This window comes from Hylaeus anthracinus, unplaced genomic scaffold (genome assembly GCF_026225885.1).
Source record: "Hylaeus anthracinus isolate JK02 unplaced genomic scaffold, UHH_iyHylAnth1.0_haploid 11994, whole genome shotgun sequence".
In the NCBI taxonomy this organism is placed as follows: Eukaryota; Metazoa; Arthropoda; class Insecta; order Hymenoptera; family Colletidae; genus Hylaeus; species Hylaeus anthracinus.
In genome coordinates, this window is record NW_026534341.1 from 3,516,496 (window position 1) to 3,540,217 (window position 23,722).

At 42.5% G+C, this 23,722-nt stretch overlaps 1 protein-coding gene across 2 annotated transcripts in view; it reads left to right on the forward strand.

The window, feature by feature from the left end:
• The window catches only part of LOC128888481 (protein trachealess), a 168,045-nt gene that overhangs the window by 59,115 nt on the left and 85,208 nt on the right, over positions 1 to 23,722 (forward strand). For both annotated transcript variants that reach the window (XM_054145361.1, XM_054145362.1), the window contains exon 4: positions 8,755 to 8,784. In XM_054145361.1, the coding sequence (XP_054001336.1) occupies positions 8,755 to 8,784 (30 nt within the window). The remainder of the gene's footprint in view (positions 1 to 8,754; positions 8,785 to 23,722) is intronic.

Consider the following 23,722-nt stretch of genomic DNA (forward strand, 5'->3'; position numbering starts at 1 on the left):
TGGCCGTTCGACAATTAAGCTGCTTCATGAGTCTGTGCGGTGCGTGGACGTTGCCCTTGTACAGTATTACGTCGTTGGATAACGAAGTTGTAGCTGCTTCGCGAGACACTGTCGCGCGATGACACAACTACGATACCTCTATTACAAATTAATGCAATAGAACCGAGTCGCGACAGGTGAGGAGTTATGTCGCCATGAAAAACAAACATTCTAGTCAGGTATGCTGGCTTACCGAAGACCACGCTGTCAGGAATCTGAACACTGTCTGATGAGATTAAAACGTCGCGTCTGGAGATTCAAACGCGAGCAACAACCAATGACTATCGGCCAATTGGCAATCTCTGTTATAGCAACGAATGACTCAGTTATTAATATCAAAATTTATCAACGCCAATTTCGTATCCATTACTTTTTTCAAGTTTTTACTGTTAGAATGAAAACATTCAAAAAATATTAAAATTCACTGACGGAATTTAACAGGATTCGATCATGATGATTTCTGACTCGTGAATGTTTCGTACGAAGAAGATTTGTAAGTAAGCTTCCAAGTAAAAAAACGTTTTGTCCTAAATTGCTGATGGTCCCATCCGTTACACCGACGTAGCAACCTAGCAAATTTCCTGCAATCGAAAAGTACCAGTGATGTTACTATCGAGTTCCTATGGTAGTCAACGTTTTCAGGATTTTGATAAGCAGCAAGAGTCTAAGTTACTCGTAGGTCTCCAATTATTCTTCTGCAATCGCTACAACTTCTACTTCTTCTACAACTACCATTTATAATATATTACTACGAAGTTCTTATAAAAGTCCACATTCTTAGGATTTGAAAAGTAACGAGAGACCGAGCCACTCGTAGATCTGCTCTGAATCAGACCCGAGGTTTGGGTAGCACGAAGCGTACGAAGAAGAACGGCTAATCTCTTCCGATCTCTAGGATATCGGAAGGCAAGCTCCAGCGAATCGTCCTGTCAAACAGTAGCCAGAGGAACAGTTGGCTCGGTTGGCTGATCCTGATTCCGGTTCCGCAGCTTTCGTCAGGCCCGAATTAAAATATCCCGGTGAAGCGATTGGACGTTTCCCACGTAGCAGAGGCGGAGGTGTCCGTGGCAGGTACAGGTTTAACTGTTAAACTGCGGAGGTTCGTGTAACGCGCCGTAACGACGAGCAACCGTGAAGGTGCGATGATAAAGGAAAGCTACCTACGTGGGCGTTAACGGGTGGCGACCTCGGAGGCGTAACCAATGCTCCAGGCGACAACCTTATCGAATGGCAAGTATGTGCCTCTGCTCGTGCTGCCAACCTAACAAGCGGCCTGCTGGATTCCTCGCGGCCGTGGAAGTACGACAATTTGGGTCAGAAACTTATTACGGCCGAAGAATGCTCGCAATTGACGCCTCGATGACGGGCCACTCAGAGGTTCTTTGGTAATTTAGACCGAGGATGGCGAGGGACACACCTAAACTTGTGAAAGTTTTTGTAATGGCGACCTTCGCTGGTGTATTAGTAAATTTTGGGTCGTAAAAAGCTTGCGTATTTGTTAGGAATCGATAGAATCTAAGCTTGGGGGTTGAAATTTGTGATGGAGACCGTAGCTAGCGTATCGCTAGATCTTGGTTCGTAGATAGCTTGTGTATACGTCAGAAATCGGAAAAGAATTACGGTAATATTTGCAGGGCCAATCGTAAAATTCTCCTTCGCACGTTAATTCTCGCAGAAAATCATTCGACCTTGACTTCGTCCAATATTCGCAAGCTATTTTGTAGTTGCTTATCAAAAATGTGTTGCATTGCTTCAATTTCCTGTCTCGAGTCGATTCCTTTGGATCTATTCCAGATAGGTCGAAGGAGGCTGCTCGAAGGCAACTGTGGAGATTTCGGCGCTGGAAGCACGGCTCGCGGCTCACCTGACTCGCGACCGTTACGGGGGACTCCGCGTTCGGTGCCACTATTAATATTAATGCATTCCGTCGTTCTTGCGGCATTGTACTCGCGTTGACGGTTGCGGCCGCATCCAACGTCGGACGTCCAACAATATCCACGCGGCGACGTCCCAGGGCATCCGAGTCGGAGCTGTGGCGCGCTGTTTCAGTAAAGTGGCACTCTCCTGCCGCTGCGGACCGTCTACCTATGTCCCCTGATTGTCCCCGACGGTTTTGTCCCGCTGGCTGAATATTCAACCGGCCGATAAATAACGCTGAAAGGAAGAGAAACGAGCGAAACAATGACGAGGAGGATTTTTCCCCGGTTCGTCGAGGCCTCGGTGTCTGCCATCGGCTCTTCTCCGAGAGTCCTACCGGACTTTTCTTATGCCGGGACACCTCTTCTTCGTCCAACCCGTTCCGTCAAGCGGCCTCTCTATTGTCGCGCGATTTCCTCCCGTCTTATGAAACCTCCACAATGCGAGTTTCTACGCTCTCGCCTACCGTAACCAATCCCGCGTTACGCTCCAGCCTGGTGATCTATACCGCGCATTCTTCTCTCTTAAGTACTGTAGCTCGTGTGCCCTCGCGGTCCGACGTCCTCGCCTCTTTCTTCTCTCTGGTTTCTTTCGCCGCTTTTTCTCCGCGAACTGCGGGATCTTTACGGACCCCGTGTTCCTCTATCGGTGATTAGTCGCATTAGTCCGAGACACGTGTCCGTGTTTCGATGCCTTGGATCGATTTATGGTCCCACTGTGGCGTGCTCGAGTCAGGCTTGGATGCTGGACGAATTGATGGCTGATTTTTGTCTTATTGGACGCTGCTTTCATTTAGATCAAACTTAAGATCGTTTTTAGAGATCTCTGCGGGGTCATTCCACGGAGCTGCTCTCAGATTTTGTGCAAATTTCAATATGTGCAGCGATGTTTAAACGTACCTCGAAGGATTTCTCAAAATTTCGATATTCAATCGAAGTTTTCGCAGAACTGCTCCTTCGTGGGCAGCGGACCCCACGTTTGGGAAACACCGATTTAGATGCTTTCGATCTATAATATCGAAGTGGCCAATACGATCACTCGATGGGACATCTGCGAATTTCGAAGCTAGAAATAAAAATCCCTATGCTAGAAATGATTGTGTGCCCGTTTCGATTAGCGAATGTGGACCAAAATGGCGGGGAGATTTAGAGGGCTAGCAAGCGAGCGATGCGCGTAGCCACGGGGTGCCGAAGCTTCTCCACAAATCTTTTTCCCTTGATCGACCAATATAAAGAAAGGATTATGCGAATATTCGGCTACGATATCTATCATCGTGAATTATCACGCCCGTACGTTAGGACACTCGCGGAGACTTATTATCTGACATGATTTAAGAGCTAAAAAGTTGCTTCGGTGTTCGAGTGGAATACGCGTCTGCTCGCGGTCTCCGCATATTTTTGGGGTATTATGTATTGCCGCGAGAGTATCAATTAAATGATAATGTAGTGATTAATAGCAATGATGCGGGCTGCTGATCGTTTGCGGCAAAAACGTACCGCGTACCTCGAAAGTAACGTTGCGGGGGACGAGATGCCTTTCGAAGGAGGATTCGGAGATATCGACTGAATATATTTGTTTAGTGAAAATATATTTAACGAAAATTGCAGATATTTATCGAGTTATTTAGCTTAACAATCGCGTCGGAACTAAATCTCTCGCTGGGAGTTTCTTTCGAATCATGAAACAATTTTAATTCGATAAATCGAAATGGGAAACTGGATAACGATTGTGCGGGACATTAAGTTATTAACAAGATTACGTGTAAAATACAGTAGGTCAATTAGTAGTAATTTTTATAACAGTTTCTTGGCATCGTAATAGTGGTCGAATCGGTGATACAATGTTTATAAAAGACTGTGGTTTGTATTGGTGAAAATTCAGTACGAGATAAAATTATATAGAAAAAAGTAATTTGTTCAAGAATATTTTACGAATTTCATGATTAACCAACATTAGATCATTTGCTATTGGCCGAATAAGGCGTAATTCCACATATTTCATTCAAGTTCACTGGTGCAGTATGTGTACCTATGCGTTCAAAACAATTTTCTACCATTATCTCTTTAAAAGAATCTACCAATGTTGGTATCGTAGATTCTTGTACGATTTTTTGTCCATTTTCAGTAACATTACCGAAATAAATCTCTTTCCAGAAATAGCTTCATGATAATGTCGATAAATAAATGCGCTACCAATAAATACAGGGTGTCCCAAAAGTCGGGGAGGAGCCGGAAATGGGGGGTAGCTGAGACGATTCTGAACAACAATTTCCTTTGCAAAAATGTCGGATGGGGCTTCGTTAAGGAGATATTAAGCGAAAACCGCGACCAATCAGAGCGCGCGTAGACCGTTGGAGCGGCCGCGGTAGCGGTGGATACGCGCTAGGTAGCCGCTCTCGTACGCGAACAAGTGACTCGACGTGCATCGAAGGACATTGGACGCGGCCGCTCAGCGCGTAGCCTTCGCTACCGCGGCCGCTCCAACGGTCTACGCGCGCTCTGATTGGTCGCGGTTTTCGCTTAATATCTCCTTAACGAAGCCCCATCTGACATTTTTGCAAAGGAAATTGTTGTTCAGAATCGTCTCAGCTACCCCCTATTTCCGGCTCCTCCCCGACTTTTGGGACACCCTCTATATTTAGTTTAATCTACCAAAGAAGGGTAGAATAGATTAAAATTCCTATCTTTAATTTACCTGACAACGAACGTCTTCGAAACTCCACGAGACGAACCGCGTCATCTTCAAAGGACCCAGCATAATAAGAGCTATCGACCTCCAAAGAAGCACGTGTCCTGCGTATATTCTTCACGCCTGACAAAATTGCCCCTGAACGAATGCAACCGTCTCGACTCCAAGTGCAAGCTTCTCGCGCACGCACAGTACCGTGCCGTCCCCCGCTCGAGCCAACTTGAATTAACCTGATCGAGGGACTTTCCAGGGAATCAATGGACGCACCCAGGGGTGAAGGGCCACGTTTTAAGCAGTCCAGCGACGTCTCGCAGATTATAAGAACGTGCGTCCGGCGAATGCACGTGGCGCAGCCGAATTTCTGCACGCGGGTCGAGCGGAATTCCTAATAAGTCAGTGACTAGACAGAAGTCTCGCGCTGGTATCGGCGTCGGGGCTTGCTCGCGGTGGAGATAGAGTGACGTCACGGATACGTGGGATTCCTCTCGAGCAGCTGGATCACGTGCTGCGGCCGAACGTGAGGCTAACTTAAATGCGGATCAGGGAGAAACCGTTCCAAAACCGATCTGAAATGAATGCACCGGTCGCGATTCGAATTGTTTTCACGTTCTTCCGTCGCGGTATCGACCCTCGCCTTCAACCAACGCTCCTTTTGGAGGTCAATAGCTCTCGCGATGCTAGGTCCTTCAAGAATGACCATCCGCCTCGGTTCGTGGAGTCGCGTGAATGTTGGTTACTAGTTGAATTAATTCTAGAAGTTTTAATAAATTGTAACTTTCTTCTGGTCAAAGAATTGTTTTATTCATTGATTTATCGAATCGTTGGATCAATAGCTCTCACGACATTAAATTCACCAAGATCGACCATGTGACTCACTTCGAGGAATTTTGTGAATATCGATTACGAGACGAATTAATGATATGAATTTTAATAGATTCTAACCTTTTCATTTTTCCTGACAACCTTACGTTTATGTACCAGTCAAGAAAGTTACCAAATAGTTTATTATAGATTTCCTTGCGTGTATCGCGTCTGCCAACAGTCCATTCACGATTTAACATCTATGATTTTTGCGTGATCCACAGGTAAGACTGCAGTATAATACACCGCATTGTTAACTATTGTATACAACAACTGGTGGCAAAAGAAATGTAGCAACTACGATTGCGCAACCCACTTTGTCTGTGATCGTAGCAAACAGTCATCTTGTCCTATTGTTCCCGACTTACCCAGCCAATTGAGTAAAATTGCGAGCATACAATGCTACAGGAAACATTTTTCGGGGGAGAGATTCGCGATAACAATTAATTTTCAGTACTACGTCTTTCCATAGAGCTAATGTCTATCAAAAAACTCTTTCGAAATAAATTACAAGTTCCGATGAAACTTTGCAATCGAAACTACCGAATCGTTTGTTTCTTTCGCATCGTAAACTTAAACCATTCGCATTTATCTTAGAAGCGGTTCAGAATATTTTTCTCGTTTGCAAAGATATTTTCTACTCCGGTGGATCCTCTTTCCGACGCGGAAAAAAAAGGAATAGCGTTCTCCGTTGGGAACGGCAAGAACCTCGACGCTCGCAGTCAATTGCCATTACGGGAAATTAAATCAGTCGTGCTGCTATTTACGCAGACCCTAATGCCGTGTAAATTGACCGACTATCGAGATAACGCCTGGCTCTTAGATGGCCGGGTCATTCCGTAACACTTGCGCAAACGAATCACTCGAATGCCATATTAAAGTAATTAAATTAATTACTGGTGAAAATTGTCATTCATTCATTCATTCGTTCGTTCATTTATTTCGAGCGTGTAACTTATTACTAGCTTACTTCCATTCTTCTTATCATCGTCTTACATGACTCCTGCATTGTGTTAATATTGTTTGCAAATATGCTTGAAAATATTCCTAGACGAACCTACAGCTACCGAAACGTTCCCTGTTTTTAACTAAAACCATAAAATCATAACTATTGGAAGAATATACTTCATGCAACAATCGGATAAATAAAGATTCGTCGGTTATCAGACGCGCATTCGTCCGCGTATGCAGCAGAAAATCACAGCCGTCGGACGTGCATCAATTTTTTTGCCGCCTCGATGGAGACGGCTCGAGCCGAAATAGGAAAAGTACACCGTGGGCGGGGGGAGGGGCGGGGGGACAACGAAGGGTGAAACTCGCGGAAAGAAACGCAGTAATTACGTGTTCGGCCTAATACGTCCGGGCAGTGAAATGCCGCACGAGGCAGGGACACTGGCGGCCGCAAAATTTCTTGACGCAAAACCCACGGAGCAACAATGGGTATTTTCATTAGTCGACGATGGTCCAGCCTGAACGGTAGATATTTGATTCGGTTTTTATCGGATCGGTCGACATTCCGGTCCGCGGGGCCGCTTCGCTCGATGGGATCGGAAAAACGGCCGCAAAGCTGACTTCTCGATCGCGATATCAGAAGAAGTTCCATTTAGGAGAAAAATAGCATTGTAAATGCACCGTGTCGCGGTGCTTGTTTGTCGTGAAACTGGGTTTCGTTTCGGCAAAAAGTTGTTGCACGCCCGGACGGTACACTTGCTTTCGGCATCGATTACCACACAACGATCACGGATTTGTAGAATTTGCAAATTGATCGGCCGGGCTCGTTTTACGGAGGCTGGTCGCAGCGACGATATCGAAATAGACGCATTTTTCGAACGTTATTTACGAGCAACGCGAGTTAATCAATGTATCGCAATGTACCGCAAGCGTTTATACAAATTCATATTCTCGCAGAGACAGAACAAGAATTGAAACTTAAATAAACGTATGACATATTTTAACCCCTGTATGGGTCAGGGTAATATTAACGACGGTTGAGGGCACCTTCAACTTGAAATATTAAAATAAATGCCTCGGAAGTTGTTTTCAGTAAACAAAAATCATCAGAAGTGTTTATCGACGTAACTTCAATCGAGACAATGATCTACAGTGAAATTCGTTATAACGAGACAACGAAGCCTCGCGCGAAAAATTTTTATTCTATATTTTCGACACTATTCTTTCACGTAGAATCAGCCTCGTTTTCGCTTGTACCACCAGTTACCGAACAGTCTGTATAACACCTTTACCAAACTGTTAATAATTCTATCAAAAAATAAATTGAAATCGTCGATACCTAGCTCTTCGTATTGACTACCGTTTTAAATCAACATATGCAACATAGTAAACGAACCCTAAACCTATTATAAAAATCTATATAAAATACCAAGTACACCATCGAATCATCGAATGCTCCCATTTTCCCCATTACAGATTAAACAAACGCCGAGGACCTCTCTGAGCACCCCGATCAACTTGTTAATATCGAAATTAGATGCATTTAACTTAAATATACACCAAAGGAGGTTCTCGAACGACTGAAACGGATGCATACATTTCACGATTCACCTCTGGGGATCGATTAGCCGAGGATCCGACGAAGGTCCAAATATGGCTCGATAAAAATAAAACCCGCATGTCGTTGCAACGTACTAACGCGCACACATACGCACACCTCCGCAGGTCTCGAATTTGTCTACTTCGACAATGCCCTGTCGATCTAAGAGCCCCGCAAACTAAACGGGCCCGGGTCTTATCTAATCTCAATATAATTACGAGTGCACGTCATAAAATTGCTTATTATACTATGGAAAAGTTGATTCGGGGACCATAATACGGGGTTTGGAAATTAACCTTACCTGTCTGCCTACCTACGCTGGTGATGATTATGTCTACTTATAGGTATAACTACTTATGTGCACCAAACTACCCGTCTACCGGCTCAAATAATCTTCGCGGTTCTTTCCCCCCCTCGGTCCCCAAACCCTTCCACCTTTCGCCAAGCTGCCCACCTGAATCACCTTCCAGCTACCCTTCACTTCGTCCTCCACCCTCTGCGTTTCTTTCCTTCTTCCCTGGTCCTCGTGGCCCCGCCGTTTCCCTTCCTCGTACCGCCTTCATCACCGCCGAGTGCTCGTCGAAACTAGTTTATAAAACGAGTCGGGCACACTGGTTCTTTCTGATCCAATGACCCCTGTGCGCCGTGCACCGCCAGATAATGCCGTGTAGTGACGAAGACTTGTTTATGTGTTACAGATTTGACGAGAGACACTACGCTTACGAAAGGTAGGCTAGATTTTAGTCGGAATGCATGCCAGCTAGAGCGGTCCAGCCACTCAGGAGCCGAAAATATTTTTATCGATCCGATTCTTCTGCGTGGGCCTTTATTTCGTCGATGCGAATGTTTCTGCAAGGAGTTCCATTGTTAATGTATCTTTTACAGTCGTCGGTGGGGTAGGAAATCAGTCTTTTGCGGATATCTTGAATAATATTGCCTTTACCGCGAGAATTGGTGTTAAAGAAAGTAAAGATAAGGGAAGTTTGCGTAAAAAGGTGTCGTGTGCTTTGACGTGAATCTTTGAAGTGCGATATAGAAGGTATCGAGCTTGGTCTACCTCACTCGCAAGTTGCAGTACATTATGTATTTGAACAGTTTATATTCTATAGAGATTTGTTCTAAATTTTTGAGAATTTTGTATATTACTTTCCATTACTATTTACTTGTATTACTGTTTTAGCGATATACCCAACCACTTTTTAGATAGCCTACAAAACACTGATTTTCCACGGCAAACTGTGGAATTCTAAATACATCATTAACGGCTTAATAGAGGTGTATGTAAGAACGAGCTTGGTAATGATATTTTTTACAACGTGTGTCTACTTTATCTAGAGTGACTGGACAAGGCTTCTTTCACTTTTTGGTTTCGATCCTTCCCCCGGTTTGGAGTCTCCTTTTGCTCATTTCTTTCATTCGTCGACATGTTCGCGTCGCTTTGGTTTTAACCAGGAATTACAGGGCACCATGTACGATACACATCAGTGATCGATCAGGTTGCCGTACGTCTGATCGATTTTTGCTTTTTCTATTTTCTAGGAAGAGTATTTTTAATTCCCCCGTAACGTGCATGTACGCTGTTGTCTATTCACAAATTATAAAAATCGTTTCACTTTATGCACTACATAGTTGCGCCATTGATATTTCAAATATATTTTCTAATTTTTATCTTCGCCCTAAGGAAGGCGCATTCCTTCCGGTGTATCTAAATTTTCCCTTTCTTTTCGCCAAAATAAATATGCAAGTACAATCTGAATATTATTATTTCATAATACGTTCTTACTTGGACAACAACGTAACTAAAGGCTTTTCCAAAAGAGGCATCAGAATTTCGTTTTAATTTTCTAAACTTTGTACGAGTACAAAACTCGGACGTATCCCATACTACTTGTGTTTTGTTAAAAAACAAAATCCCAAGGCCTCTTTGGAAACTCCTTTACAATACACGCGCTACTTAACGATAAATTCCGAAAATTTAAACGCATCTCACCAACAACAACGAACTTGTAGCAATTCGAAATAAAATATCATTTCGTTTACAGTTCCTCGTTGAATAAACTTCTGAAGAATATATTGCCCCCTTAAGGGCCAAGACATAAAAGGGACTTGTTCTCTTTTTCCTTGCGCCTGTAACGTCGACGTAACCGATACTTATAATATATAATATTTTAGTGCATTTAATTATGATACTTTTCTTATTTCGTTATATAACGGTTGATTGTTTTTTGGTTCGCGTTAAGATCATCGAGACCTGTTACGAGACGTTTAACGCGATGAAATTAAAGGGGGGGGGGGGGGGGGGGCCCTGGTTTAATAGCTTCGACGAAAATTTCAAGCGACGCAGCTGCGCGAATTCGCGTGCTCTTTAAGCGTTCACGGTGCACTCGGAATAGCTCGAAAATGAAGAGTAGACGATGGGAATTTTTAAGGTGTCGATGGGATTTTTTTACCTAAATGCAAATCGCCGCGAAGGCGCGCGTGTACGCGATGGCTCGATTGGATGATAAGTTTTGGCGACCATCACCTTTCCACGGTGATAACACGTTTGGAAAGTGGAACGATCGACGCCGGGTAATTGGGTGTTACACGTTTATGTTACGTCCCCTTATAAGACGGGAATACGATATGTTGCAAAATTAGAATTCAATCGTGAAAGGTACTTCGCGTAAATGATCTTTCATCGTTATTCCTGCGGTAATTAAACTCTTGCTTCGTTTGTTGCAACTTAGTTCGAAGATACAGTTATTCGTAGTTTTAATATAAACTGTTTTAATATTTACTTGTTTGGTGAAACCAACGAAATTTTACACATGACGAGTATACTCGTCGAACACAACCGACTGGATACATAATACATTCGAATAAGTTGGCAGTTCTTTCTACCTTTTCCTTATAACGTTCGTCCGTTAGTCTGGACCAGCTCCTCGTCGAGAAAAGATCACAGCTTAGTCGTGCCATTTAGAAATAAAGTTAAAACTATCGATTAATAAAATTAGTATTTTATGTCAAGCATTTTAATCACAGTTTTCGTACGCCCGAGTCTCAAAACACTCGCCCTCGTTCTCTCGAGTTTTGAACCCCTTAATATCTCGCTCAACCTTCCCAATCGTTCCCGAAAAAACGAAAGATGTATCTATCCACATTTTCCCTGCAAATTCCACCAATACTCGACTCCTGTCGTCTCGAAACCAGCCAGAGGATCGAGGGAACTCCCGTGGTCGGTGGATTCGCGTACGAAACCAGGGGAGCCCAAAAGTAATTATTGCGCTACTCGACAATTAACTTTTTTTAGAACGAGCCTCGCGCGCGCGCACACACAAACACACGCGCGGTCCACTACTCTATGATTTCGCGCAGCCTGTATCAAAAAGATAATAACGTCCGAATATTCCCTGGCGGAATGGAGAACGACGGCGCGTTAACCAGCGCTCGAAGGAGGTGCTGGGCCAGGGCGCATTTTTCCTCCTGGCTCGAAACACCGTCTCCAATTAGCCGGATATATCGCCACGATAACCTAATAATGATTCTATTAACAATGTAAATGGGACTAAACTGCGACGCGTCGCCGAATCGCCGTGGATAATAATCCCCATTACCGAAACTTCTCGCCTCGCGCTTTATCTGCGACCCGCGCGACGACTGCAACACGTAATTCCGTCTGCATCGCTCATAATACGACGCATACCTAATACTTCCTATGAATCTCCATAATGCCCGGTTCAAAGAAGAACTCGGGACGAACCGCGATCCTTTACGTGGGCTTGCGCAACCGACACCACGTCGCCGTCATCGGTGCGTGTTTCATGGTGGGCACCAAGGACCAGCCGAATAATTCGACGCATAGCTGGTCGATCGAAAATAAATACTAGAAGAATCGGCACCACGGTTTATACGAGCTAGAACAATTGATTACAGGTCTTATATGACACTCTAAACATGGAGCTGTGTATTTTATAATAAATAGAAACGTAGAGTTATTGCAGAACCAAAATTTCAGTTAAAAAAGGAGTACTCGAGATCCCTAAAATAAATTGATAAAAAATGTTGAACGATTGTTGATAAGTAATAAAATTCTGTTTCGAGAACCAATGTACTCAGGGGCACGCAGAAAGTGCCTAAATATTTCTAAAAAAAAAAAAGGAACATTGAAATTTGACAGACGCACGGCGTTCCATGCATTTCCATAATGCGTGTGCATTATCATGTCCGTGTTACAACAGCGATTTCGCGTTTGGCTCGGCGGGGTTCAATTATCGTATAAATATTATCCGGCCTTGAAACGCGATTATGTAAAAATTCTAAGTGCAGAGCGGAATTGCAAAGCAGCGAGCGAGAGCAGCCGTCGACAGCGATTTTAAGTTGCGGGATATGTTTACTGTCGTTGTATTATAATGCGTCCAAACGAGCGCTTTTGTTTCCCGATGGACCGGCTTGGACCCCTCTCGCTCGTCCTCCGTGGGGTCGCGAAATCATTTCGACCCTAAATCTTCCTCCACCTCTTCGAACTTCTTCTAAACTCTTTTTTTCATACATTTCACCGGTCACTTTACATTTGACTATGACAAAATTCTGATACTTTGATGATAGTTGATGCTTGGCACTCGGTTTCGTTATAATAAATTGTAATCGTAGCTCACGTTACGATATTCCCTTATTGTAGTGTGATGTTGGTTGAGTTTTGAATTTTAATTTGTATTGTAGTAACGTATATTCTCGAGTCCTTCGTTTAGATCGCTTTGCACGCACTTGCTCGTAACAAAAATTTCATCGAGTCGAGAAAAGACCAAGATGAATCTCTCTTTGAGAGCTTTCAAAGGCTTCCGCGCAAAAATCTCTCCATTAACGCGGGAGCGAGGTAAATCGAATATTGCTCCTTTAACGGCGTCAAATCGAGTACGGTTCGTTGCATAAGTATAGACACGAGGCATCGGCTCTCTTATTAAAGCGGAAAATAGGAATGCAACTTACGAAGCATCAGAGGGTACGGAGTTCAACGTTCGATTCAGCTCGGCACAATTCCACCAATCCCCTACGAGCGTCTTAGAAGGCATTTTAAATCGGCGTGTCGTGAAAGAATCTCATAGAGATGCGGCGTATAAAGACATTCCACAAACCCCCACCTTCCCTTTTTTTCTTCGTCTCTCGTCGTTCACCGTTTCGATCTATCATCACCCACGACTTTCATTCGCTTCATTCTTTTCCTGTTATTACATCAGCGCACTTTTTTACTTCATTACGCGCAGCTGAGACGTGTTAACGCGTTCCGTATTGTGTGAATAATAAACTACGGATTTTATACAAAACTGTCGCATAAAATCTCATCTTTAAACAAAAATATAAATAGAATATGCTAATCATAACCAAAAGATATATGCACTTATGCAAATCAAAATATTAATATTATTACAGTAATTAGTACGATATACCGTACGTGCATTATGTACATTTTTTTTTCTTTTTCAGTCTAGTTTAAACTTATTAATATTATTTTAACTCTGTATACAAATAAAACATCGCAATGTATTGGTTTGTATGGGAGGCCCATTGAGACATACGAAATATTTGTACAGATGACGGTTTAAACTAGACTGAAAAAAAAACAATGTATATAATGCATGTAGAATATATTGTACTAATTAATGTAATAATATTACTATTTTTATTTGCATAAGTGCGTATATCTTTTGGTTATGATTAGCGTATTCTATTTATATTTTTGTTTAAAGATCAGATTTTGTACGACAGTTTCGTACGATATTAATTTTGGACGCAAAATTTCAAACAGTAAAACTAATTTGTGCGAAGTTTATTTTTTTTAGCCACTTCGCCACGTGGAAATTTGTAAGTATCAAATTATCGAGTTTTGTGATACGGCAGGATCGAGCGTTCCTGAAGAAGCTGAAAGTTATTGGTAAATAATATTCCAACGGAAGGCTAGGATAATGGACCGGAGGTTGAAGGTTGACAGAGGGGTGAAAATGGCTACAGGCTATGAACACTCTCCGCCACCGCAAACCCGAGATTCGATAAGCCGACTATGGTCTTTTATTAGGATCCACTCAACGCTGCCAACGTGAACTCCGCACCCTGTTAGGCCACTCTTTTTAGAAAGAATCCCTCTAACTATATTTCCATGTTCCAAATTGCACGTGATTACAAAAGAGCGGGACAGAGAGAGGATTCCTGTGTTACATCTTTGGCTTAATCGTGGCAATCGCCGAGGAATCTCTATAAGATTTCTTAGGTATAAAAGTGCAATCTCAGAATGTGATTAAAGTTGATTGTATCGTACGATAGACCGAAGATCTAAATAATTACTTAATTACACCGATGGACGTGCTTTTTAACTGTTAAGGAATTTAATGATACTTTTGGCGGTTTCACAATTTCAATCAGGTCCTTTTCAGGAAAATAGAAAGCTTGTGTATGCCAAGAGGGGTTGTTTCCGTATCATTTACTCTTGTTACTAAATATCGTCGAATTCTGAAATATAGGAAACATTTTACATGGATATTTCTCAAGCGGACCTACATACGTACATCTGTAATCTGTTAAAAATCATTTCTACACTTTAAATTCAAATACCTAACTATATAAAACATCGAGCTACGTATCAAAATTACCCAAAATATTTACATTTACTTACGGTCCCCGTCCGCATCTGCAGGCGTTAATAATGGATCGGGAGGCCCCGACACTCGTGGATTCCCCAGACGTAGGCTGCACGCTACTCATTTATTCCATAAATCTGACAATAAATAACGGACATATTGGGGTGTTCGTGCGGCTCGGATATCGTGGCTGCTTATCGTATCCCACAAATGCGCCGGAACGCATTTAAAATGTATTGAACTGTCACGGGGCAGCGGTTTTCCGGATTTTTACATTTTTCATCGCCGCCTGGCCGCGGGTCCGTGCGGATTACTGAGTTATTGTTGTTCTAAGTGTGTCGGTCAAGGGGGATTGAACCCCAAGTTTCGGCTGAATCGGGGGGAGGGTAATCCTGACCATAACAGTTCCCCTCCGATCGTCGTAGGCGGTTGCTTTCGCTGTTAGCCCGTGCAACTCGGAAAGCAGCCCTTCACGAGGCGCGCGTCCCATGCCAAATCGCTGCTCGTTACGAGCCCAACGGGCCTTTACGTCCACGGCTGCATACTTTTGCATCCGCAACTGTCGTTAGTCTTCAAATTACGCGATTCGACACAGCTTCGACGGGCCACGAAAACTCGACATGTGCGGGATTATAACTCGTAACGCGTCTCCCTAGGATTCTTATCATTCTCCCAGCGCGATCTGGCTAAGAATTAGGTCCTGCGGTGCTATATTTTACACGTAGGTAGACATGTGTCACTTGGATTTGTTGGTACTATATGACACGAAAATTTGTTATCCTTTAATTTGATCGGTTCGCTGGGATATCATTTTGTACAATTTTGATTTAGACAAATCAAAAACTAGGGTATAGATCGAAGTAAGTAAACGTATGCGGGAGGATTATAAGTAGACTGCGGATGTTTATGCATTTGTGAGAAGCGAGAATGTGGGAGAAAGAATAAAGATATGCACGAATACAAACATAAATATGAAATATTTATATAGAAATACAAGTTGCACCGTTTAGAAGACACGACATAGTTACATTGAAATTTCAATTCTTTATCTGAATGTGTAAAAATGAATTTGAATAAACATCTGCAGTCGGGATTGAACGGGAAGGTTTTATTTGAGATCGGTGACGATTAGGAGGGACAAAGGAAAAGGGTGTCAAGAATTGCGCCTTTAAAGGGTAGAAGGATATCGCCATTTCGGTTCGAGTAAGGGTATACGTTGCAGTGAAGACGACAGATATGGAGCTTTGAATTTGTACCTCATTTTCATACATACACATTGGCATGGCGTTTATAGCGGAACTTTTGCGTATATACCTGTTACATGGCGTTTGTATTAACGTAACTTTGAACGGGTCGTTGTGACGCGCTACGCGGAAGTGTCGTAGCTATACTTGTACTGATGAAGTCATTCGAGAATTTTTAAGTTGATTCGTTCGATCGAAAGATAGAGAAGATATAAAGATAGAATAACTCGTTGCAATTTACGCCATCTCATAGAATTGCGTAGAATTTAATTACCATTGGTTATTTAAGAGTATGTTTCACATATTAATTTGAGTAAATATAAGTGGCATGAATTTTTGGGACGACCTAATATATGTATAGCCGTCTTTGCGATGCAATATTACTCCGTGTTTGACGACTATATAACCACTAACAAAATTTTCTAGACTTACACAGGGTTAAAATAGACCTATTTCAAAATACCATGCTATAGTCGATCTACGTAAAAATTCCACCACGAGCGCCATTTACTCGCATCGAGTATCACTGAATTATTCAGGTTTCGCTGATTCCGGAAGAGAACGAGCAAAGATAATCATAAATCGTTTGCGAGGTCAATAAAGTCACGGTAATAGATTCGAAAAATAAATAGAAAAGTTGAATCGGAGGCAGGTCGTTAGTTTGCAGAACGTCGACCGCGAATCGAATTCGCGACATTAATTCCGTCGGAACAATTCGGCCCAATTAATCTCGACACGCGAAGGTCGAGGAAGAGACAAACAGAAGCTGAAGGAAGAGGAAAGGATAGACAGCCGCCTAATCTGCATCAGCAGATTGCTCTGAGAATTGACACCGTGGATTTTGCGGCGCCCTTCGAAGTTGCTACACTTGACGTCTCATCTTAAATCAAACTGATCTCGACCACCTCCTAAGAGTCCCTCACCGCGCTCTTCGGCTACAGGACGCGAACTCGATGCATACATTAAGCAGCCTTAATTGAGAAGTGTCCCTTGGACGATCCTGCAACGGTGTTGTAATAACAACGAAGCGGAATCTTTTCCTTAGAGGGTGGAGACGCTTAATGTGTCAACTTGCGTAATATCCTGACGGAATTGGATGTAAAAAACCTTCGTCTTCTCGAAGTTGGACTTTACAGGTCTCGATTAGGCGAGAATTGTGGAGAGAGTATAATTGAAGAAATTTCCTGTGATTTTGTATTACTCGATCGTTGTAAATTTCCATATATTTGATTTCAAAGGATATTTTTTGTCTTCTTACTCGAAATCTTTTTCAAACAAATAACTGACCTTGTAAACACAGAATATCATAAAAACTCTTGTCTTCGTTATTATATCGAAATTCTTCATTGATTACCGTATTAAAATTCCCTTGTTCACTATTCTATTAAAATTCTCCGATCCATTGATCCATGAAAATTCATTTATTCGTTATCGTATTAGAATTCCTCTCTCCCTTATTAAATAATTTATTAAACGTACCCCACTCCCATTTTACACACGCGTTCCATAAGCGTTCCATAACAGGACACGCCATAAATACCAAAAACACACAATCTATTCATCACCTTTCACCTCGCGCAATTTTCCATACATCCGATATCCTCCCAGATATCAATTTCAGATAAGATCGTCTCAACGCTATCAGCGAGCACCACTCACAATGTCTCGCATCCGCGGTAGTCAATTCTCATAAACAAATTAGTTTGCGCACCGGGAATCCCCTTGAGCAAATTAATACATACGGCGATCGGTTGCCCCCTCCTCCCACCTTCCCCCGCGTATCGTTCGGATCAAACAGCCCGTGCTATCAGGAAAATACGAGAGTCTGAAAGATGCAGCCTATTTTCTCGCCGCCCTCGGCGTAATGGCGATCTCCGGCATCGGCCCTCCCCCCCCCCCCCCCCCATTGAAATTAATGGTTATTAAAAGCAACGCTTCTCTGGGTCGCTGGATGTAACTTCTCTCGCATATTCAGTGCCTATCGATACGAGCACTCGAGTCTCGGAGCGTCGTCGAGGTCCCTCTGCCATGCTCCCTGGGAGAATTGATAGCGAGCTCTGCCTACCGTGAATTTGACAGGCGATTAAACATTGAAGACCTATAGCCGATGTTATCTTCTACTTAGGAATCGGCAGAGTTTTTCCGGAGGATACCCGCCCTCCGAAATTACCCGTCTGGATGTCTCGTGGAATTCTATTTCTTTCTTTTCCTTTTCCTTTTCCTTTTCCTTTTCATTTTCATTTTTATTTTCATCTTCATTTTTATTGAGCGTTCTCGTTTGCATCGTAATGCGCGAATCTAGTCCGATTATTCGATCTCAATGAGTTAACTTTATTTTGTGGAATTTAAATTCAGCCGAAAATATAGCTGCCTCGGGTAATAAACTACATAATTCTGAAAGAATTGAATTTCAGACCCTGTCCTAAATTACTCGAATAATCGTCGCGATTAAATCGTTGTACCTTCGCTTTATTTGGTTTCCGTAACACGCATACAAAATTTTGCCCTATTTTACTTCGTACCGCAATAAACACCGCGAATTATACCGAGGAATTCTCGATTCGCGGTCGCAATTAAAGGAATAATGGAGAATACCGTGGCGTAATTAATGCAGTGTCTGTCGAACGTCGAACCGATAACTATTATACTAACAAGCCTCCGCGTTTGGTCCGTGCATTATTATAATGTCGGCCCCATAAAGAAATGCATAATAGAATTGTAAATGTATGGAAATGCTTTCCCCGAGCTTTTGAGCGGTCCGACGAGAGGATACGCATTTTTCTTCAATTGCATACTTACTTTTGAATAGCCCGCGCGTCTGGTCTACATGGACACCGTATCTTATGCCATTGTGCGTGTATTAACACAATGCAGAATAAACCGAGCGACTGAAACGGATTACACTCTTCCACCCGTGGTGTGCTTCCAAAGGATATGCAAACGACGCGAACGTTAACGCACTTCTCTTTGACGACAGAATCCGTGTAACCTGTTTGAAAACTGGTCGCCGTAGGAAATTTTGTTATCGTGCTTTCACGGGCCGACAAGAGTTTCTACGTAATTTTCGAATTTTTTAGGGTATCGTGTTACGTTGGAAAGGATGTAAATCAATGTAAAACTCAGGATAAGGTGTGAAATTTAATTCTTTCAGAATTATGTAGTTTGTTATATATTTTGCGATAGGTATTTGGTGCCAGAGAACTTTACAAAGAATTCCCAGAAACGGCTGTTTGAAATGAACTATACGTGAAAGGGAGATAACAAGTATGCAGATTCACCCCTGAACCGATACAATATTTACAGAACCTTCAATGTTTCAGTAACGTAACGGCGTACTGTATTATTTAAGCTCCATTGCTTATGAATAACAGCTTCTATCTGAAACGCATACGTATCTCGACCCAAAGTGGGATTTATATCGCTATCGTTTCTCTTTCCTGACTGCCAACGTATTTGTATTACCAAAATGAGACGAGGCGGAAGTTTCTATCCTCTTGTGGGACAAGAATAGCGAAACACTTCGATATTAATATAATTCAATGTTTGCAAAGTCTGCATCGAAAGACTCAAACACTCCAAACACTTCACTTTCTGTGGGTATTGAACCGGAATTAATTTCTTCTAATTTCAAAGTACCCGTCTTATAAATTAGATGGAGCTCTCTAAAGAGACGGATTTCGCAGTGAAATCGATTCAGAATCGTCAGTCCCCAGGTACCACTGATTCCCTGACACCGGCGACGCTCGCCAATCGTGATGCACGGTCGCGTCGGGACGAGATTTCATTAAGACCCGCGTCGATATCGCCGCGTGAAAGAAGCCGAGGCGCGATTAATAAACGCTCTCTCGATCGACGTCGTATATCAGGATGGGTAATTAAGCGCGTAACTATAGAATCTCGAGGCGTGGCGGCGGTGCATCGTGTAACCTGTTGTGCCGCGACGAGGGAGGGCGTATTATTAGTCGCAAGACGCTATAAATATAAGCCGTTACGAATTAAAGGAACCTCCCCGCCTTTATTACAACATTTTTAATTACTGCGAAACGGCCAGGAAATTTTTTTCCCGCCCGTTCCTCCCCCCACCGCCCCTCGCCGCGGCGGAGCAGGCGAGAGAGGCCGACAGCCGTCGCCGCTTCCTTTTACGAGCTGCGAGAAAACACACTAGCGCTAATTAAACGGAACGCTTCAAATGCCGAAGCGCGTTAGATCGGCCCCTCTCGCGCTTTTAAACGCCGCCAACGGCCTCGTACTTGCCCGTCGAACTCGTCTTCGTAGAGGGGAAGCACTAGGAAACGTCGAGTCGATATCCTGATCCGTACCGAGGGAAACGAACGCGAAACGAGAATCGCCTGGCCTATTCCAGCCTGAATTTCTGAGCGACGACGTTGCCAATCGCTTCTTGGAATAAGACTCCTGGCGAGTTCCTGCGACGTTGAAAGTATCGCGACGCTGTTTTTAAAGGGATGAAAAAGATACCTTCTAGTGGACGTAGTTAAAAGTACGCGGTTCTTCGTGTATTCTTCCTCCTAAATACCGTTCACGACAGCTTTTTCACAGTTTATATATTGATTTGTATGTATTTTGAGGAGAAGCAGACTTTTTTCGAGTCGAAATGTCGACTCGTTGACGAAGTACAGTGAATTCTGTATAAAAGACGTCGTCTACGACCACGTCTCTTAAACGTCAATACAAATTTAATTGAAATCGCAGTAGCCTCGAGTGTAATAAAATTGTAGTACTTCCAACTACATAAATTTACAGCGGCGATTGCCGCATTCGCGCGAACTTTATAGGAAACTTTCATCCGTGGATTACGTAACCGTGACATTACACACCAGAAGTGGCGTGACGTCGCGGTTATGGTAGAAAGAGTAACGAGAGATATTTAGCACATAACGTTACGGGTACTCATGAATTACAAGTGCCTCGTATCCGTTACGGATATCTCGAGACATTTCTCCGTTCACAAAGGTACGCATATGGCGCGTTCGCGGTTATAAATTTCGCGTCTTAAGCCGCGGTATCATTTTAAATAGAGGCAGTATCGTAAATAATGACGCGTTCCTTCAAAACGAGTCGCCCCTGTGTTCGTAAAACGGAACAATAAAAACGTCGAGTCGGTTTCTTGCGCATCGCAGGACCACATGCGAGACACAATGTACAAAAAGTTATTAAATATCTTGCGCAAGAGTTTTGGAATGCGCGGAGAGCGAATAAAAACTTGTCCGCGAGACGGAAACCGTCGATCGAAACTTTTCCTTTCTACTTGGATATCTTACGAAAATAAGAAGGATCGAATCTACGAGATACTATAATTTTACGAATGGTTTTCAATATTATTATAAGAAGGTATTGAAATTGGTCAAGTAATTCTTCACATTGCGATGCTAGGTTTCGCGTAATTAGAAGCACTTCCAGGCAAGTTTAAAGCGTTTTGCCTAGGAAGCCAAGATTTAATCTAGGTTATTAATATGATAATAAAAAGTGACGTTAAATTTGTTGCTTCAAAAAGAGAATTTACGATCTTCGTAATTCGCGACTCAAAAGGCCATAAACTCATCCCCTGAGTAATTGGAATCGATTCGAACTAAGAGATATCTCGTAGTTGGCAGTGAATGGGCTATACGAATGACGTATTTCATTTTCTGTTTAAAATGAAATTATGTTTAATTTTATAACTTTCAATTTAATTGAACTAAACGATTACAATTTGTATGAAATTTGAATCACGACTGAGCCATTGTAATTTAAATTAAATTACGATAATGAAGAATGTATCGATTATTCGAAGTAAACAGCATCATCGTATTCCGTTTCACATACTTTTGAAAAATACTCGCCAATTTACGAAATAATCTGATGCCAACCTTGTCCTTACAGGAAGAGAAATAAATCAAGAATTTTAATTTGAAGAATTTCATAAAAATTCTGTCGTAGAGCACCGTGAAAGATACGTTCCGCTGGTAGCAGTACCTTGGAAAGTTCTCGTCGTTCCATCGATCAGGATCGATTTCCAAAGCTGGTTTAAATCGCTCCTGGAAGACGGGCGATGGCGACGCGGAAGGGCATTAATCAGACGGAGAAATGTCATTATGCGGAGCGCTGTTCGCGCGGCAATCTTGTAAAACATTATTCTAACTAAACTGTCATAAACGAGAGGAAATGAAAAGAGCTGCTTAATAGCTTATGTATGCAAATGCGAGGCGGCAGATTGCGCGGAGTGCTCTCGAGTGAGAGGAATAGCAGCAACTCGAGGAAGCGGTCGAAAGGGTGAGTCCCCATCGCCCTTCTGACGATCGCTCCTCGAATTTCCTATGACGACTCCAGTGAACCGCAGTTGCACCTCTGCAAAATTTTTAATTAGTGTCAGCGTGACGCAGAAAATATTGCACCTTTTTAAATTCTACTTAGAAAATGTGTCAGTGACGTACTTTGAATTTTCGTAAAAAAATTAGCACCAGAGTGATTCAGAATAATCGCACATCTCTCCTGTCGATCGTTGAAACCGTTCGTTTTTCTAACGAAAATCGAAAGGGTTTTCTAGTAAGAGCTTTAAGATTTTATTTTTTAACGAAACATAAATGGCACGAAATATAAAATATAATATATACACGATTACATTTAAACGTGAAAGATTACGTCGTTCGTGTGTCTTTCATTTTGTTTTGTTGTTAACAAAATCGCAAATCTCTTTTCAGAAGACCCATTATTTGTTTAGAATTACAGTACCTACGTCAAAACGTGAAACTAAATTTCATTTCCCGGCTGGACTGGCTAATACTAAACCTAACACAAACCTCATAAAAGTTTCGCTAACAAGAGAAAGTTTTTTACGCGTTCCTCGCTTTAACGACAATACTACGTGACTTCGAATATGATATACATAGTGAGTAATTACTTGTAGAAGATATGTAAATTTAGAACAGCGCGCGTTGACGAAGGAGCCGGAACTTCTATTAATAATTTAAAGTTTACATTTCGTCACGGTAGTGGTACTTATCACTCTCTGATTTCGAACGCGACACGACGCGAGTAGTAGAGTGTAATTAATCATAAAAGAAGAGCAGATTTATAACGCATTTAAATTTAGAACGCGTTAGGGTCTCTATCGTTGTTTGTTATCCCATCGAATGGTTCGTAGTGAATTTCTACTTTAATTACGAATCGTCGAAAACTAATTTCTTGTTTAGAAAATGCACAGTATCCTGAGATGGTAGGAATTCGTACATTTAAATACAATTATGATACTCAGAATATTCAAGAAATGTTAGGTTCGCCGTTGAAAATGGCCTTTTGTATTAATTACGCAGCGTCCATCGTCTTTTTCATTTCGTTACCGACGATCAATATTAATTTCACGGGTGTCGGTGTCGTATGTTGACCGCATTTAGAAAAAATATTGTATCGATGATCGTTTTTGCGTCGGTCTTTGTTCGCTAATTACAAGGACGGGGCCGATGTTGCTCTCCTTGGGATGAATATTCACGCGGCGATCATAGCCTCCTAAAACTGTCGTTGCTGAGTTTACGCGCGATCCTTATCCGTGAAATTCATTATAATACTCGGCCCCATGGCGTACAATTTTTCCTGGCCGCTCGTCTCTCGCCGAGGGAAAAGATAGATGACCATTACGCCGAATAAAAATGGGAGATTTTCAGCCGACCGTTTTTAGGCCACGCACGATAATTATGCAAATCGGGACGCGATGGGCTCCGTACACTGTTAAAATCGTCAATTTCGTAAACGCGTCGTGGCTCTTGGTGCTTCTTTTTTCGGGAAAGCCGACTCGAGCTTTACGGAGAGGGTTATTT